The following is an 18,324-nucleotide window of genomic DNA, read 5'->3' as shown; positions in this document are numbered from 1 at the left end:
TCCTAAAACCTCACTTTTATGAATTTAATGTAATTCTGATTTTTTTTGCCAGTAATTTCTCAGAACAAGTACGCCTTCAGGAATTTGAAATCTCCCAATTTATCAATATATTAGTATACTTTTCAGAGATCCACCCCCAAATTCATATATTCTGTCTATACATGCACACACAGATAATTTACACCAATATTTTATAGTTAGATCGGTACAAAACAGTAGTCTCAGAACAGAGTACAAAATGTCTTTATGGCCAGGCGCGGTGGCTCAAGCCTGTAATCCCAGCACTTTGGGAGGCTGAGACGGGCGGATCACGAGGTCAGGAGATCGAGATCATCCTGGCTAACACGGTGAAACCCTGTCTCTAAAAAATACAAACAAAAAAAAGCTAGCCGGGCGAGGTGGCGGGCGCCTGTAGTCCCAGCTACTCGGGAGGCTGAGGCAGGAGAATGGCGTAAACCCGGGAGGCGGAGCTTGCAGTGAGCTGAGATCCGGCCACTGCACTCCAGCCCGGGCGACAGAGAGAGACTCCGTCTCAAAAAAAACAACAAAAAAACAAAGTGTCTTTATATCTTCAATCTCATTATACACCAAAAGAGGGAGGAGGCAATAACTAGGAGACATAGATATACTGATGGATGTTTCAAAAATTATTTTTATTGTTACATTCCAAAGAGGATATAGGAAGAAAAAAGCCAATAATGGTTATACCTTTCAGAAGAGGCACCCACAACCCCAGCCCTAGTTCAAAGCTGCACACATTGGAGTTCAAACAACTGCCTCTCCACACGACCGGAAATGCTGACAAATGTGTATATATTATAAATCCAGGGAGGCTCGGGTTTAAAATAAAATTTATTTATTGCAAGTGTCCAAGTCCTTAGGATTTGTCCTTAAAGGTACTAGAAGATGATGAGTAAGACCACACACACCAAGACTATGTCTAGTCTTTACAGTAAACTAGCAAATGGCCAGTTTGTTCTAGGATGCATTGCATCAGACATCACAGTACATGAAGAAAATCTGCTTTTTGTGAAAAGCCACCAGGCATTTCAGATCCAGTTTACCATGAAGTGCAGATACCCAGGTAATACAGTCAGTGCAAAAGTCAAATGGGTAAGTCAGCTCTTTGATGAGGCTGGCTACACTGCAAAATATAAATGAAACTCAAAAATAGAAGGTAAGGTCTATTTACAAAAGTTCGTTTAGTAAAGTGACTTGAAAAAAGTTTTAACCACTTCCCAGGCATCCCTCCCCTCTCCCACCAAAACAAACAAACAAACAAACAAAAACAACAACAAAAACCCTGAAAATTATCTTGAAAATCAAGTTAAAACTATGTGGTGAAAAAGAGAGTGCTTGTTCCAGGTAAAGGACTTCAAGATAATTTACAGGCAGATTTATTTTTATTAGTAAAAGTCACAAATAGGAAAAGATTTATTGGCTGACTTTGAGCTGTGTGCTTTTAAAAATGTCTCTATTATTACATTAACAAGAAAAAGAAAATCAAGCATGTTTTTGCTTCCAGTTTTGAATCTTCCAGCAACAGTTGGTGAAATCAACAGGGTATTAAAACGAAACCCAGCAAAACCCAGTCAATTATTTCCAGTTGTCTGCCTGTTTCTTTCTAGTCACCTTGAATTCAATTCCCAATTAGCTGAGGACAACATGTCGGTCAAAGACAGACTTTCGCTGCTCTTGGACTTGAAGCTTCCAGCGCTGCTGGGCATATTCTACCTTGTTCAGCACGTTGGCTCGACTGCGGGAGCGGGCTAGCACATCGTGTGCATTTGCAAAAGGCTGGTGATCCTAAAAGTCCAGGAATGGAGAACATTAGAGATGGCACAGTCAGTGTAAAACACAGACAGAAAACAGTCACCAGCCCACCACAGAGATAGGGGTAGGTGGACTTTTCAAACAACAGAGCATCTATTTGGCTAAGCACTCAACTACCAGATAGAGCATGAACTCAAGTACAGACCTAGGTGGTTCAAGAAACATAAGCGATGAGGGAGTATTTGTGAAACATTCCCATGGATCGCCACTTCCAAAGATATTTCCCTTAAAGAAGTGGAGACCAAGCAAAAGACAGTGGTCATCTATGTTAAAGAGAAGGCTTCCTAGGGAAAAGAAAATCTATTTTCATGTTAACATCTCTCCATGTTATAGATATGGAAAGTAGGGTCTTTCCTTGCTTTATTTGATACTATATAGCTAATCTGTGGCAGAGGAAAGATCTGTCTTTGAATTTCGTGTCTCCATTAGAATGGTTTCTTGCCAGCTTGGGGCCACATTCACTCTGGGAGGGTGAGCGACAGATTCTTATCTTGGGTTGTTTTTAATCTCTCCCTGTACCCTCAACACACATGTTAAATGGACTAGCTTCCAAAAGCTGCATTTCCCCACTTCCCCAATCTGTAATGAAGAGAGACACAGCTCAAGTGCTACAATCACCCTCTCTATTCAACAAAGATTGAATCTTCCATTGTTAAGCACCCAGTGGCTTCCATGTAAGTTGCCACCTTAGGAAAGAGGCGATTGAAGGGTTGCCCAGGTATCTGTGTAGAAAACCAACCTATCCTGGTCAAAGTAAACCAGTACAGCTGGATGTTTATAGTCATTACACAGGAAACCATCATGCTAATCTATGAATGAGATATAAATACAGCTGTCTAAATGACAAAAAGCATTCAATAGCAATTTATTGCTTTTATTTGCCTTTTCCTTGATCTTTTTTTCTTGAACCCCATGTTAGCAAAGCTTCTAAATGTTCTAACAGAAGATCCAAGTCACAAGTTGTACCTCTTATACTAAACTTTGCCTCTAGGAGAGAAACATTATTTTGCTGGTGCATGTTTGAAAAAGCTCTATTATATATCCAGGGCAGGAGTCAGCATGTATATGGAAAGCTATATACATAACCACATAACTATATATACAACAATAATTATAGGAGTTAGAACACCTGGTCTTGTTTTTATAGCAAGGCATTTATACAATGTCTACATTTGAGAGACATCAAAGAGATTTTATAAAGAATCTTTCCTTCTCTTCTTTGCCAAAATTCCTTAAACTTTTCACTTTATTTAGGTAATGGCCTGTACAAACCCTAAAACTCAATTTACTTAAAGAGTGGATTTTTTTTTTTTAAGAGATGGGGTCTCACTATATTGCCCAGACTGGTCATGAACTTAATTTTTTTTTTTTTTAATGGGGTCTAGCCTTGTTGCCCAGGCTGGAATGCAGTGGCTATTCACAGGTGTGATCACAGCTCACTGCAGCCTTGAACTCCTGGCCTTCAGTGATCCTCCTGCCTCAGCCTCCCAAGTAGCTGGGACCTATACCTATTTTTAAACTTTTAACCTTACAAATGAAAATAATAAAGGCAATTCCATGAGGCTTAAAATGTTTTTAAAAATGTAAGAAAAAAAAAAAAAGAAGGCAGTCTAAAGTTATAGAATTGTTTGATTTCCCCTTAGGGAAATAAACTGACCCAAGGTCATTTAACAAATTAGCACAAAGACTAAAACTTAGCCTGCCTAACCCTGACTTGGTGTTATATTGTCTCAAAACAGATTTTGCTCAGGTAGATTAAAATGACACTCTAAGAATATGGTGATTCAGTGAATTTGTATATAAAATATCATCCCCTGAGTCAAGGACCAGAGGAAGAAAATATTATCACCACTGGTTTGTTTTGACATAAGCACTACTGGGAAGAAGGATGTACTTGATCAGCAGAGGACCTCTCAGTTTCCTAGTGCTGTTACCTATTCTTCAAGGTAGGGGAGAAAAATCTTCTTAAGGAACAAGTTCAAAAGACTAAACAAACTAGCTAATCCTTTGGGTCTGCTTTCTACCTATCAGAACGAGACTGAACTAGCTGCTCATGGTCATGGATGCGGGGGGAATGCAAATAGAGATCTACCCTTTTTATGTTTGTTCTTTTTCACACCTGATAAAATTACAATACATACAAAACATGTTTTAGTGTAATGCTTTGGTAATAACAATGATGTGTCATGGATATGTGATACAGTAAATATTGTGACTACTTGCTGTGAGCTTAACTATTTGTACTCACTTTTATTTGCTTTATAATGCTCTACACTGAACAAAAACTGAAGAAATGAAAACTGATAATTTAACAAAAACAATTTTAAAGTATATAAATAGTGCAGAACTCACACCTTGGATAAGCAACAGTTTTAAACATTAAAATTCACTTATTTTTGTAGAGTTGTTACCATTAATTCACAGCTCTGGTCAGAAAACCTCCCTCTGCCTAGAATCAGTTTAAAAGACATCCAAGAATCAGCCAGGCCTCTCAGAGACAATGTTCTCAAATAGTCAATACACAAGCAGAATCAATCACTGGTGGACAAAACAATTACTGAGCATGTGACCCCACCAATTAAATGCCTGCCCTACATGTTTTCATCTCTACATCCATTTCTCTTATGTTTTGTGTTATTATCTATTTCTGAAATCAGGAACAGATATTTAATGCTGTAAAGGAAGGATGTAGTTTAAGACTTTCAACGTCTATGCCTATAGATCCACAAGCCGTTCCAGGGTAAAAGGACTTTTGACTGGTTGGCAAGGGCTCACTCTGGGTTTGGCTTTTGACTTGAACCTTAAAACTATTCTGAATTTTACCCATTTTAAGGAACATAGTCCAATATAATAATCCACAAGAAAAAGGAATTTCTAAAAAAAAATTATATATAATAATGAAAGAATGGAAAATTCAGAAACAATCTCATACAGGATAATGATAAAACAAAAATATCCGGCCACGTGCGGCAGCTCATGCCTGTAATCCCAGTACTTTGGGAGGCCGAGGTGGGCTGATCACTTGAGGTCAGGAGTTCAAGAGCAGCCTGGCCAAAATGGTGAAACCCCATCTCTACTAAAAATACAAAAAAATTAGCCAGGCGTGGTGGTGCATGCCTGTAGTCCCAGCTACTTGGGAGGCTGAGGCAGGAGAATCGCTTGAACTTGGGAGGCAGAGGTTGTAGTGAGCCAAAGTCATACCACTGCACTCCAGCATGGGCGATAGAGTGAGACTCCATCTCAAAAAAAAAAAAAAATTCTCTAGGCTATACTGAACAAGTTTGTGGACTATGTCAATTTCTGGACATTTTTGAATAAACGAATATTAAAACAAAAAGTAGACCATAAAGCAATTTATACAGATTATGCCAACTATATATATTTATACACACACACACACATATATACTATATTATAAACATATATAATGTACACACACGTGTGTGTGTGTGTGTGTGATTTTAAAGACAGGAAGAGAATCTGGAGTGATGGCAGTCATGGTTTTATTTTTCTCTAAAGAGCTCAAATTTTTTTTTTCTTTTTTTTTTTAGATAGGTTTCTTGCTGTGTTGCTCAGGTGTGATCACAGTTCTGCAGCCTCAAACTCCTGGGGTCAAGTGACACTTCTGTTTCAGCCTCCTGAATGGCTGGGACCACAGGCATGCACCACCACACCCGGCTAATGTTTTTATTTTTTGTAGAGACGGGGTCTCACCATGTTGCCCAGAGTGGTCTTGAACTCCTGGGCTCAAGTGATCCTCCCACCTTGGCCTCCCAAAGTGCCGGGATCACAGGTGTATGCCCCCACGCCTGGCCCACAGATTTTTTTTTTTAAGCAGTAGAAAAAAAGGAAATATAAAACATCAGCAGGTTATCAAGTTGTACTTCATTAAGGAAAGAACATCATGATCTTCACACTTCCCTTGACGAAAACTCCTCTGCCTTCTGAAATATTTGGTGATATTGACAGGAAAGGAGTTTTAGGCAGGAGGGCTTGAAGAGAAAACCATCTCTGATACTTTTCTCAATGTAAACAGGGAATGGCAATAAAATTGTGCCTTTGGTACTGGAAGCAAAGCCCTGTATAGCACGCTCACCAAAGATCATCAGTTTAAATCACATTTATGGCTTCATCAAGTAATTTCTTCATAACGAGATATATACTGAAATCAGAGCTGTTTTTAGCTTCTCTAGTTGAGGATCTGCTTCAGCACATGAACATCTATATGTGACTATTTTTCACTTGCACTTCACATCAAACGATGACAGGGACTAGCCATGAGCACTAGGGCAGGCTGGGAACTTACCCCAATATCATCATCACTCTGTATCAACTGTGAGTGTCCAAAAAGGCGCCTCTTCAGTATGGGCTCAACCAGAGTAAGATATACCATGTACAGAAGTAGAAGGCCCAAAATGGAGAGATAAATTATAATGGTAACCTAAAGGAAATTGAAAATTAAGTTACATCTTTGTTCAAGCCCATAAATCAGAACTTTGTATGATAATAGTAAAACTGACCGACATATCTGCTAAGCCTATAGGATTTCTATACAAACCAGATAGCAATATAAGAAATAAACTCAACTCTTCACCAAAGTATTATTTAAGAAAAAAGAGAAAAGATCTTTGGGATCTTTTTGCAAGTCTTCAAGACTCCAACTTCACCTACTGCTAATCACTTGTCCCCACTGTGAGCACAGCAGTTTGTCTTTTCTCCCAGCTGAACATCATGTCCTAGATTCAGCTACTCTTCAGCTCAATTTAGATATACAAAAGGATTTTCCAGGCCGGTGATGTTTCCTTGTGACCTTAATTCATGTACTGAGAAAAAGCACAGTGTGACACACCCACTAGAAGGACTACAATAAAATAGACAATACCAAGTGTTGGCAAGGATATGGAGAAACAGCCCTCATACGCTGTGGTGGGAATGTAAAACGGTACAACCACTTTGGGAAACAATCTGGGAGTCTCTTAAAAAGTTAAACATAATTTTACCATTCTAAGGAATTAACCCAAGAGAATGAAAAACATTTATATTCATACAAAGACATGTGCAGATATTCATGACAGTATTATAATAGTAAAAACCCAGACATAATCCAAATGTCCATCAACTGATAAATGCAAATTCATATAGTGAAATACTATTCAGCAATAAAAAGAAACGAAGTACATGCTACAACTTGCATAAACATCAAAAACATTGTGCTAAATGAAAGAAGCCAGTCACAGAAGACCATACATGGTATGATTCCATACACATGAAATATCCATGTATGTAGAGACAGAAAGTAGAGTAGTGATGGACTGGGGCTGGAAGTGGGGATTAACTGTAAATGGGCATGAGGGATCTTTTTGGGGTAGTGGGAATGTTCTGAAACTGGATTTTATTTATTTATTTTTTTGAGACAGAGTCTCACTGGAATGCAGTGGTGCGATCTCAGCTCACTGCAACCTCTGCCCCCAGGATCAAGTGATTCTCATGCCTTAGCCTCTCAAGTAGCTGGGACTACGGGTGTGCGCCACCACACCCAGCTGATTTTTATATTTTTAGTAGAGATGGGGTTCACCATGTTGGCCAGACTGGTCTCGAACTCCTGACCTCAAGTGATCCCCCTGCCTCGGGCTTCCAAAGTGCTGCGATTATAGGTGTGAGCCACCATGCCTGGCCTGATTTTAAAATGTTTTAAATCTACTAATATTTATAGAATTGTATACTTATAGTGAGTGACTGTTAAGGTACATAAGTTGCATATTTTTTACAAATCTGTTAAACAACAGTACAGTGAGGATTTCTCTAAAGTTCAGCACCTGCTGGAGCAAGAGCTCTTCCACAGGGTCAATCACTGCAGAAATCTCTGTGACTATTATAACTAACCACCCCAGATTCCCCACAGGGCCTTTTTGGGGGAAAAGGAATGGGAAGTGCCATGTAAAAAAAATTTGGGCCAGGTGTGGTGGCTCACACCTGTAATCCCAGCACTTTGGGAGGCCAAGGTGGGTGGACCACAAGGTCAGGAGTTCGAGACCAGCCTGACCAACAAGGTGAAATCCTGTCGCTACTAAAAATACAAAAATTAGCCGGGCGTGGTGGTGCATGCCTGTAATCCCAGCTACTCAGGAGGCTGAGGCAGGAGAATTGGTTGGACCCAGGAGGCGGAGGTTGCAGTGAGCCGAGATCATGCCACTGCACTCAAGCCTGGGCAACAGAGTGAGACTCCATCTCAAAAAAAAAAAAAATGTGGAAGAAAAACCATTAGCCACTATAATAAAGTAACTGAAATCATTAGAGATACAAACAGCGATGAGAGTTATCTATATCCCATTTACTACAGCAACAATCCACAACCTTTTTGGCACCAGGGACCAGTTTCATGGAAGACAATTTTTCCATGGACCGGGGTGGTGGGGGATAGTCTGGGGGTGATTCTAGCACATTACATTTACTGTGCACTTTATTTCTATTATTATTACATTATAATATATAATGAAATAATTATACAGTTCACCATAATATAGAATCAGTGGGAGCCCTGAGCTTGTTTTCCTGCAACTAGACGGTCCCATCTGGGGGTGATGGGAGACAGTGACAGATCATCAGGCATTAGATTCTCATTCTTATAAAGAGCACGCAGTCTAGATCCCTCACATGTGCTGTTCACAATAGAGTTCATGCTCCTATGAGAATCTAATGCTGCTGATCTGACAGGAGGTGGAACTCAGGCGGTAATGTGAGTGATGGGGAGTGGCTGTAAATAAGATGTAGCTTCGCTCACTTGCCCACTGCTCACCTCCTGCTGAGTGGCCCAGTTCCTAACAGACCGCAGACTGGGCTGTGGCCTGGGGGCTGGGGACCCCTGTCCTACAGGAAATGAAGAGGGGAAATCTTAAAATCCAGAAGTAATAGTTCTAGAATAATTACTATATTTAATTTTTTCAAAGGGCTGGAAATGCAAGGAGAGGAGGGTTTATAAATGCTGCTCTCTCGGCCTCTGGCACACATGGCCTACACAGAAGCTGGGATCTCTTTCTGGAATATGCTAATTACACATAGGGCATTTTTGTGCCATTTCACATATCTAACATACCCTAACTAATCCACAAACCATCTCAGTGAGGCAGGCAGAACAGGCCCATTATTCCTTTTGGGGTGGGGGTCCAAATTTTCCTGTCTTGTCTAGAAACCATGCAGAAACAGAAAAGAGGTAGATAGACAGACAGGTATATATAGAGATATATATTTTACCTTGATTGTGACAGAGCTTCTTTCTTCATATTTGCATTCACAGCGTAGACAGTATGCTTCTACATCAGGCCCCCGCACAGGCATAGGCTCCACAACATGAAGGCAATCACTGAGAAAACAAAGATAAAATGCCGCTTAAGCCCAGCTAGCTCTTCTGCTCACTCTGACCAAAACTTTCCTGAAATCCAGAATAATCACTAAACTTACCCAATGAAAGAGCATAAAAAACAAATAATAAGATAAAGTAAAATAATTTCTGCTCTCAATATTAGCATTTTGGTAAGTTCTAATCATTTAAGAAGCCACAAAGACACATATATAGTAGTGTCTATTTTCAAAGTTGCTACTGTTAACAGTTACAAAAATGCACCCAAAAAATCCCAAATGGGATGAAAAACTACTTAACAAATCAAGTCATCTTTAGACTTGTTTAGTTACTAAGCAAAACTACTTTTTTTTTTTTTTTTTTTTTTTTTTTTTTTTTTTTTTTTTTGAGACGGAGTCTCGCTCTGTCGCCCAGGCTGGAGTGCAGTGGCGCAATCTCGGCTCACTGCAAGCTCCGCCTCCCGGGTTCACGCCATTCTCCTGCCTCAGCCTCCCGAGTAGCTGGGACTACAGGCGCCCGCCCCTGCGCCCGGCTAATTTTTTCTATTTTTAGTAGAGACGGGGTTTCACCATGGTCTCGATCTCCTGACCTTGTGATCCGCCCACCTCGGCCTCCCAAAGTGCTGGGATTACAGGCGTGAGCCACCACGCCCGGCCAGCAAAACTACTTTAAATGGTTTAAAGTGATATGGGGCACTGTTCAAATAATAAGATTATCTCTTTTGTGAATTAACATCATTCTTTTTTGTTGTTTTTTAAGAGACAAGGTCTTGCTCTGTCATTTGGGCTGTAGTGGAATGGCGCCATCATAGCTCACTGCAGCCTCAGACTCCTGGGCTCAAGTGATCATCCTGCCTCAACCTCCAGAGCAGCTATAATTACAGGAGCATGCCACCACGCCTGGCTAATTTTTAAATTTGTTGTAGAGATCAGGTCTTAGTTTGTTGCCCTAACTTGTCTTGAATACCTGGCCTCAAGTGATCCTCCTATCTTGGCCTCCTAAAGTGCTGGGATTACAGGTGTGAGCCACCGTTCCCAGTCAACATCATTCTTAACTGCCAGTGTGGTATATGAATGACTAATCACGTTTAACAGAGTGGTAAATTCTGAAACTCTCAAAATTGAACCCTCAAAGCCACACACAGGAGGAAACAATCACTTTTCTTAATGAGCAAATCTGAAAAAGCAAGGAGAAATAGAGTTAGAATAACAAAAATATTTGAAAACAAAAACTGGTTATTCCAAAGAACTAAATAAAAACTAGCAAAAGGATGAATGTTTTTGTTGAATGTTACTTATTTCCCCGACACCATTTTCAAGGCTAATTATTTATGGTTTATGTAAACACAGTGCTATCAGATTTTTCCTAGAAATCTGTCAATTCTAAGCAATAACTAAATTATTATTCTCCTCAACTATTAAAAGTCTATGACTCTGATCACCTTCAGCAAAATAGGGAGAGCTTTCCTGTCCTCCTGCCAGCTGTTGGACAATTTTCTTTCCTTTTGGCATCTCTTCGTTAGGCATTCCTGGCTGCCTCAAGCACTCTACTACACCATCCTCTTACCTTACCCATTCTCTTGGGGACGCCCAGTACTCTAGGGTGATTCCTTCTCTTTCCCTACCAAAATGTACTTTTTGGAAACAAAGTTACAGCTTGGTGGGAGGAATAAGTTCTAGTGTTCTGTATCACTGTAGGATGACTATAGTTAACAATAATATATATTACAGTTTCAAATAGCTAGAAGGAGGATGTTGAATATTTTCAACACAAAGAAATGATAAATGTCTGAGATGCTAAATATTCTGATCAAATCACTGTATCTTATATGAACTATCACTATGTAGCCCATAAATATGTACAGTTATTGTGTCAATTAAAAATTAACTTCAGCCAGGTGCAGTGGCTCATGCCTGTAATCCCAGCACTTTGGGAGGCTAAGGCGGGAAGATCACCTGAGGTCAGGAGTTCGAGACCAGCCTGACCAACATGGAGAATCCCTGTCTCTACTAAAAATACAAAAAAATTAGCCAGGCATGGTGGTGCATGCCTGTAATCCCAGCTACTCAGGAGGCTGAGACTTGAGAATCGCTTGAACCTGGGAGGTGGAGGTTACGGTCAGCCAAGATCGTGCCATTGCACTCCAGCCTGGGCAATAAGAGTGAAACTCCATCTCAAAAAAAAAAAAAAAAAAAAAAGTCGGGTGTGGTGGCTCATGCCTATAATCTCAGCAGTACTTTGGGAGGCCGAGGCGGGTGGATCATGAGGTCAGGAGTTCAAGACCTGCCTGACCAACAGGGTGAAACCCCATCTCTACTAAGAATAAAAAAAATTAGCCAGGTGTGGTGGTGCATGCCAATAATCCCAGCTACTCAGGACGCTGAGGCAGGAGGATCGCTTGAACCCGGGAGGCAGAGGTTGCAGTGAGTGGAGATCGCGCCATTGTACTCTAGTATGGGCGACAGAGTGAGACTCTATCTCAAAAAAAAACAAAAAAGAAATTAATTTCTAGAAATTCATCTTTTCATGTTGTGTTCCCTCTGAACTGTGGCATTAGAAAAATAACCAAAAATGGTATATGATAGAAGTTGTTAGGTTGTTTTTGTTTTGTTTTGTTTTTTGTTTTTTGTTTTTTTGAGACAGAGTTTCACTCTTGTTGCCCAGGCTGGAGTGCAATGGTACAATCTAGGCTCATTGCAACCTCCGCCTCCCAGGTTCAAGTGATTCTCCTGCCTCAGCCTCCCAAGTAGCTGGGATTACAGGCATGTGTACCACACCCGACTAATTTTGTATTTTTAGTAGAGATGGGGTTTCTCCATGTTAGTCAGGCTGGTCTCAAACTCCCAACCTCAGGTGATCCGCCTGCCTCAGCTTCCCAAAGTGCTGGCATTACAGGCATAAGCTACCGTGCCCAGCCCAAGTTATTCTTAACAGGTAATTAGGTAGTAATGAAAAATTAAATGAAAAATTAAATTTTCACTGATAGTATTTCAAATACGGGTAAGGCCCCACAACTTTCACCATGAAAGTGTGTGATATCTATTCCAAATATACAGAAGACCAGGCATGTACCCAATTGGATGCAGGCACAAAATGGGCAGAGGGAACTATATCCCATAAGAGGGGTTATCTATCTGAGGATCAGAGAGCTCATCTAGCATCACACTTAGAGAAGGTCACAGAGTAAAATCGTATTTGAAAAAGGATCAGGCCACGCATGGTGGCTCATCCCTATAATCCCAGAGTTTTAGGAGGCCATGATGTGAGGATCACTTGAGGCCAACTTGAGACCAGCCTGGGCAACACAGTGAGACCCAGTCTCGACAAAAATAAAAATTAGCCAGGTTGATGGTATACACCTGTAGTCCCAGCTACACAGGAAGCTGAGGCTGGAGGGTAACTGGAGCCTAAGAGATCAAGGCTGCAATAAGCTATGATCGTGCCACTGCACTCTAGCAATAAAAAAAAAGAGAAAGGATCAGAATCCAGGACTCCTGCTTCCTATGTCATTCTTTATCTCTGAACCTCGGGAAAATGAAACTTATCTCCTATTTAGTTTCCTACTTCAGCTTCAGAAGCGTTGGCAACAATACCTAAGAATGACTTGAGAATTTTAAGTGCTAAGTATTGAGTATTTCTTCTGAAGGACACATACATTTTAATAACAAAAAGATATTGAGTGCTGTGCAAAAGTTGTGCCCAGCTGGAGAGGAAGCAGAAAGGTTGATTTTGGCTGACCAGTCGTTACAAACAGAGCTAGACCTAGTCAGAGCTTAATCACTTAAGAAACTAGGCAACACCTCCCCCTAGTGCCAAAAGGAACACATCATTAGCTTTAAATCACCCCAAACACACACCAGAGCACTCGAACTACTCTTAAGTTTTACGTCAGCCAGCATAATTCAATGAAGACTTAAAGATAAAAATTGGACAAAATGAAAGGCCTAGAAAACAAAAGGTAAACTATATCGAGGCCCTCACAGATACCGGAGGCCTCATAAAGCCATAAATCTGGTGAATCATAACTTGCCTGTCCTTGTAAAGTCAGTTAAAAATTTTCAGTGCCAGTTGGGAACCTATCCCCAGAAAAATGCTAAGCTGCAGGAAAGAAACAAGGGAGAGAGGGAAGAAAAACCCCAAGAAAGCCTTATTCTCAATTGTTTATTTTCTTTGTTTGTTTCTTTTTTTTTTTTTTTTGAGACACAGTCATGCTCTGTCACCCAGGTTAGAGGACAGTGGCACAATCTCAGCTAACTGCAACCTCTGCCTCTGCGGCTCCAGCGATTCTCTGCCTCAGCCTTCCGAGTAGCTGGAATTACAGGTGTGTGCCACCATGCCCAGCTAATTTTTATATTTTTAGTAGAGTCGGGGTTTCGCCATGTTGGCCAGGCTGTTCTCGAACTCCTGGCCTCAAGTGATCCACCTGCCTTGGCCTCCCGAAGTGCTGGGATTACAGGTGTGAGCCACCATGTCCTGCCTCAACTGTTTCCAAAGATATTTTTACTAATAACCAGGGATGAATGACATATGGTCCTGTCTGAGTCTGAAATAACAAGAAGTTAGTGAAAAAATTAGTGCCAAACACTTGAATAGTGATTTCATTTGCTACGCAAAAGACAGGCATCGCATTTCTTAACTGATAATAAACTGTAAGCACTGAATAAATTCAGAAAATTATAGAAGCAACATAAAGATTTATTTGAACATTCTTTTTTTTGGAGCCGGAGTCTCGCTCTGTCACCAAGGCTGGAGTGCAGTGGCGCAATCTCAGCTCACTGCAACCTCCACCTCCTGGGTTCAAGCAATTCTCCTGCCTCGGCCTCCCGAGTGGCTGGGATTACAGGTGCCCGCCACCACGCCCAGCTAATTTTTTTTGTATTTTTTGTAGAGACAGGGTTTCACCCTGTTGGCCAGGCTGGTCTTGAACTCCTGACCTCAGGTGATCTGCCTGCCTCAGCCTCCCAAAGTGCTGGGATTACAGGCGTGAGCCACCGTGCCTGGCCTGAACATTCTTGTATCATATAAAGTAACTTCCTGATATAAAACCTGTAAGTATATGGCCAAATCGCTTGGTTAAGATGACACCACTTATAGTGGAACATAGAGGTTCACAAGAAGTTCTCAAGAACACACTTAACAAATATGAGACTGAACCTAAATGCATATCAGGGAAGAACAGACAGTGGCATCAGAGGAACGAACCATACTCAAAGGCTGCCTTTTCTTTTTTAAAGTCAGGTTGGAATACTGTTAACTGAATGAATTTAATCTTGGTTTCTAACTCTTTGATGGCTATTTAGCTATGAAATCAGGTACATGTGAAAGCTCCTACCATTTGGAACTATTTTTCTTAAATTCCTATCCCATCCATCTTCTACCGTGGTTACAAACCATAAAACATCACAATTCCATGGGAAGGAACACATTCATCCTGCTGTAACACAACTGCATCCCAACTGTTTCGCGGCACACATAGAAAAAGCTATTTATCAGGTCTGCTGGGATAAGCAGAGAAGGCTGCTGGTGGCTAGTCAGTCAAGATCCCCCAGTCATCACAGGCCTGCCTGACTGCCCAAGGGCTGAACAGGTCAGTATCTTGGCACACCTGTAACTTCTTCATTTACACCAAATGGGAAACTCTGACTACATAGCTCATTTCCACTTCTTCTTGAGCCTTTTGATACTTTTAAACATAGCTTCTCATACTTGGCAATACATCATCAAAACCTACAAGTTGTAAAAATTATAACCCAGATAAAGGAGGCTTGCTAACCTTCCACTGAAAAGCAAGAGGGAGAAAGGTCCCTCACCAAAACTTAAGGGAGTACAGGAAGAGAACTATGGGTAGTTTAGGTGCCACAAACCCATTCATATGCCCCCATGAAACTCTGCCTACCTGGGTCTTAGTGTTTTGGCTTGTATACCTTTAGGCCTGCATCATGCACTTAGTGCCTTACTCTTACTTTTTCAAATGGAAATAGAATTTCATATTTTTGCTTCAAATGAAACACTTAAAAAGAATACTATGCATTTGATGAGCATTCTGGGATAACACTGACAATCACAGAAAGAAATGTGACATGTAATTCAGTAATCCAGATACTTACCAATCTTTCTGAGATATGTTCTTATTATAAATATGCCCAGAATTTTCTTTATAGGGAGGGCAGATACATTTACATCTGACATCCTCGAAATTCTGTAACCAAAATGGAAACAGTATAGTGTGTTGACAGTTCATCATCAATATTTTTAAAACTGTACCATATACATTTTGCAAGCATCCTCCACCAAGTATTCTAAAATCATTCATTTAAAACTTTAACTTTGACAGATACAAGTTTCTTAAAGCCACAGTCCTTTATGGTAATACTAATGAATCATTATATATTACATGTGGTTATTTGAAATAATACCTAAAACATGATCTAAGACTTATTAACCATATTTATGGGTCACATGACAATCAAATTATGCTAATGTTATTACCATCTACCTGCCACTAGAAAGACACAGATAGTTGTGCCTATAAATAAGAATGTTCATTACTAAAGGATGGGAAAGAAACTAAAACTTATTCACAAAAAAGGTCACAATTCTTCTGCCTATCATCCTTTCACCCTTTGGTAGAGGGCACTGACATGGATAAAAGGGGTTGGGCCAGAGTCCCATAGAAGGGATGAAATGTTAGAGGCACCTAGGTACAACTAGAAAGGAAGTACACACAGGAAGCAGCCTGACTCTGAGATCAGTTTAGTATACTCTTCCCAGGAAACTTTGCTTCTAATTCCTGGTTGACAGGGAGAACAACTACCAACAAAACAAGTTTCAAGAGGTGGAGGAACAGGTGACTAAGTATCTGGATACAGAAAAGAGATACTTCCTCAGCAAAGGGGAATCTATTTGAGAAGAAAGTGGCTCCTCAGTCCCCAGAGGACCTTGCCCACTCCTCCTACATATAGTGATATGTCTGGCAAAGTTATTGACAATTCACAAACGTATTCAGCAACCACTTAGTGAGCATTTGCTCTGTGTTAGATCTTGTGCTCAATGAGGTGGATTCAGATAAGCATAAGACATGGTTTCTGTCCATAATCAGGACACACCCTAGTAAAGGAGACTGAAAAATAAATACATGATCACAATACATAAAGTTATGAGGCAAGATATGCAGAGGGTGCCAGCAATGTTTTGAAAGTCAGGAGACGTGCTGCTGTCCCTGCTTCTGGTAGGAGGTAGAGATGGTTTCAAAAAGAATCTCTGAATCTAAAACATTTGCCTGGCTGTGACCTTTCCCCACTCCTACATTTAAAGATATTACAAATTAAAGCTCCTATTTTTAAAAATGCAATGTCATTCTGTTTTCCCATCATACTAATGTGAATCCCTTCTGTTTCCCCCCAATGATGAGCTAGCTCATCAAAGAGGAAGCACAGGTATGCATGGAGCTAGGGCAGGCCTGGAGAGCTGGGGCACCAGAGAATGGCATGAGGGAACTAGAAGGTCAAGAAATCGAACCAGGGAGGCCACAACCTCACCTCTGTTGCAGTTTGGTTCTTCCATTACCCACTAAATTATCAGGAAGAGAGAAAGCAAGAAAGGGACCAAGGGACTCGTGGAGGGAGTTAGGTGAGAATATGAAGCAGGTGAGAGATGCTCCGTAGGTCCTATGGGGAGGGAAGTAGGCCAGGAGGGGCAAGTTCCCACCACAGTAAGGGAAGTGTTCAGGGTGAGCTGAACTGAGCCGGCCCTTGACAGGGAAGCCTTCGGTCAGATGCGGGCTTCCTATCATTCTGGGTTGGGGCATGCGAGGCCTGTGAGGCTGGCCCGGAGGGCGCAGGTGGACTGTCAAGGGCTTAGGGTGGAAAGTTAAAGGCTCTCGGAGGTGAAAAGGTTGTCAGGTGTAAGGTGCGTGCAGACGGGGCTGGGAAGGGAAATGTCAGGGCGGTGGGGGCTGCTGTCCGGGCTGTGGGCACTGTCGGGGCTGGGGACGGCCGTGGGGCGCTGACTACCTGGCTGTCGGGGTTGAGGGCGGGAGTGCTGCCGGGCAGTCGGGAGGGGCGCGGCTGGTGGCAACGGGGGTTTGCCGGAGCTGTGAGGCTAGGGGTATGGCTGTCAGGAATGGGCCGAGCAGCAAGTTGGCAGACCCAGTTTCCGCAAGGCCGGTGGCAGGGGAGGAGCTTCCGTCAGGAGCGAGGCTGGGCGGGACTCACCTTGGCGGCGTCTGACAGCTGCGCCAGCAGCAGCACGGACAGCGCCAGGCACGACAGGCTGAGCAAAGAGCCAAGCCGAAGAAGGCCTCCCCACAGGGTCGCCATCGCTGGGGGCCCAGCGGTCCCACAGCCCGGAGCCCCCGCGACCGGCTCCCGGTTCGGGCTCGGGCTCAGGCTCAGGCTCGGGACCCGGCTGGGGATCCTCCGCCCGCACTTCCGTCTGGACGCGAAGGCGTCACCGCGCGCGCCGGGTCAAATGCAAAAAGCAGGCGCCCCGGAAACGGTTCCCAGTGCGAAGGGCAGGGAGGCTGGGATATCGTGGTGCCCGCCCTGGCCTCCCCCAGGCCCCAGGGAAGGTGGCCTCTGGGGTGGCAACCTGGGCCCAGTAGGGCTTTGCAGCTCTTGGATATCTTCCCCGGGCGCAGAAGCTGCCGGGCTTATGGAGTCGCCATTGCGCTGGAAAGTCCTCCCGCCCACGGAGACCCCAGCAAACTCCAAGTGTCACACAGGGCCCTTCGGCGGCCCGTGCGGGCCGGAGCTGTTCGCGCAAAGGCAGGGCGGGTGCTGAGCGTGGAAACGGGGCTGGAACTGGCCAAGCCATGCTTTTCCGGGGTGCTCTCTCCCAGTCAAAAGGTTGGGGGTGGTCTCTGCACTTCCGGTACTAACCTGCCGCCCACACGCTTCCTGGCCACAGCACCCCGTCGGCTTTCTAAGTCTGTGAGCGGCCTTCGTGGGCGTGGCCTCCCTGTGGAGCTCCCGGTGTGCCTCCCGTTGGTCCAGCCTGCAGCTAGGAAGTGGGTCACAGCGGCGGGGCTGGGCTGGGCCGGGGCAGGCTCCGGGAGATGTGGAATTGGCGACACAACTGCCCCAGCAGTATCCTCCGCCTAGGACTCCAAGAGGTGGCGAATTGGGGCGCCACGC

The 18,324-nt window shown here is 42.8% G+C and overlaps 1 protein-coding gene across 2 annotated transcripts; it reads right to left on the bottom strand.

Annotated features, from left to right (window-relative positions):
- Window positions 1-634: 634 nt before the first annotated feature.
- On the bottom strand, window positions 635-18,185 carry TMEM9B (TMEM9 domain family member B). Of its 2 annotated transcripts, none has more exons than XM_050756472.1 (5): window positions 18,070-18,185; window positions 15,298-15,389; window positions 9,085-9,193; window positions 6,140-6,274; window positions 635-1,806 (listed from the first exon to the last, which is right to left on the bottom strand). In XM_050756472.1, the coding sequence occupies exons 3-5, from the start codon at window positions 9,166-9,168 to the stop codon at window positions 1,651-1,653; spliced, it is 375 nt and encodes a 124-aa protein (XP_050612429.1). In that variant the 5' UTR covers window positions 9,169-9,193; window positions 15,298-15,389; window positions 18,070-18,185; the 3' UTR covers window positions 635-1,650. The 2 variants fall into 2 exon arrangements, with proteins under 2 accessions (XP_050612429.1, XP_050612428.1); XM_050756471.1 differs by lacking the exon at window positions 18,070-18,185 and adding an exon at window positions 17,404-18,040.
- Between the last annotated feature and the right edge of the window lie 139 nt (window positions 18,186-18,324).

This window comes from Macaca thibetana, chromosome 14 (genome assembly GCF_024542745.1).
Source record: "Macaca thibetana thibetana isolate TM-01 chromosome 14, ASM2454274v1, whole genome shotgun sequence".
NCBI lineage: Eukaryota > Metazoa > Chordata > Mammalia > Primates > Cercopithecidae > Macaca > Macaca thibetana.
This window is presented reverse-complemented; position numbering and strand designations above follow the sequence as displayed.

What these genes read in the sequence shown, in the direction of transcription:
- TMEM9B (XM_050756471.1), bottom strand. Translation starts at nt 17,508, where the DNA reads ATGGCGACCCTGTGGGGAGGCCTTCTTCGGCTTGGCTCTTTGCTCAGC. An exon ending in AGCTGTCAGACGCCGCCAAG is followed by an intron (nt 15,390 to 17,403) that starts GTGAGTCCCGCC and finishes TTTTGGTTACAG; the next exon opens with AATTTCGAGGATGTCAGATG. An exon ending in AGAGTGATGATGATATTGGG is followed by an intron (nt 1,807 to 6,139) that starts GTAAGTTCCCAG and finishes CTGGACTTTTAG; the next exon opens with GATCACCAGCCTTTTGCAAA.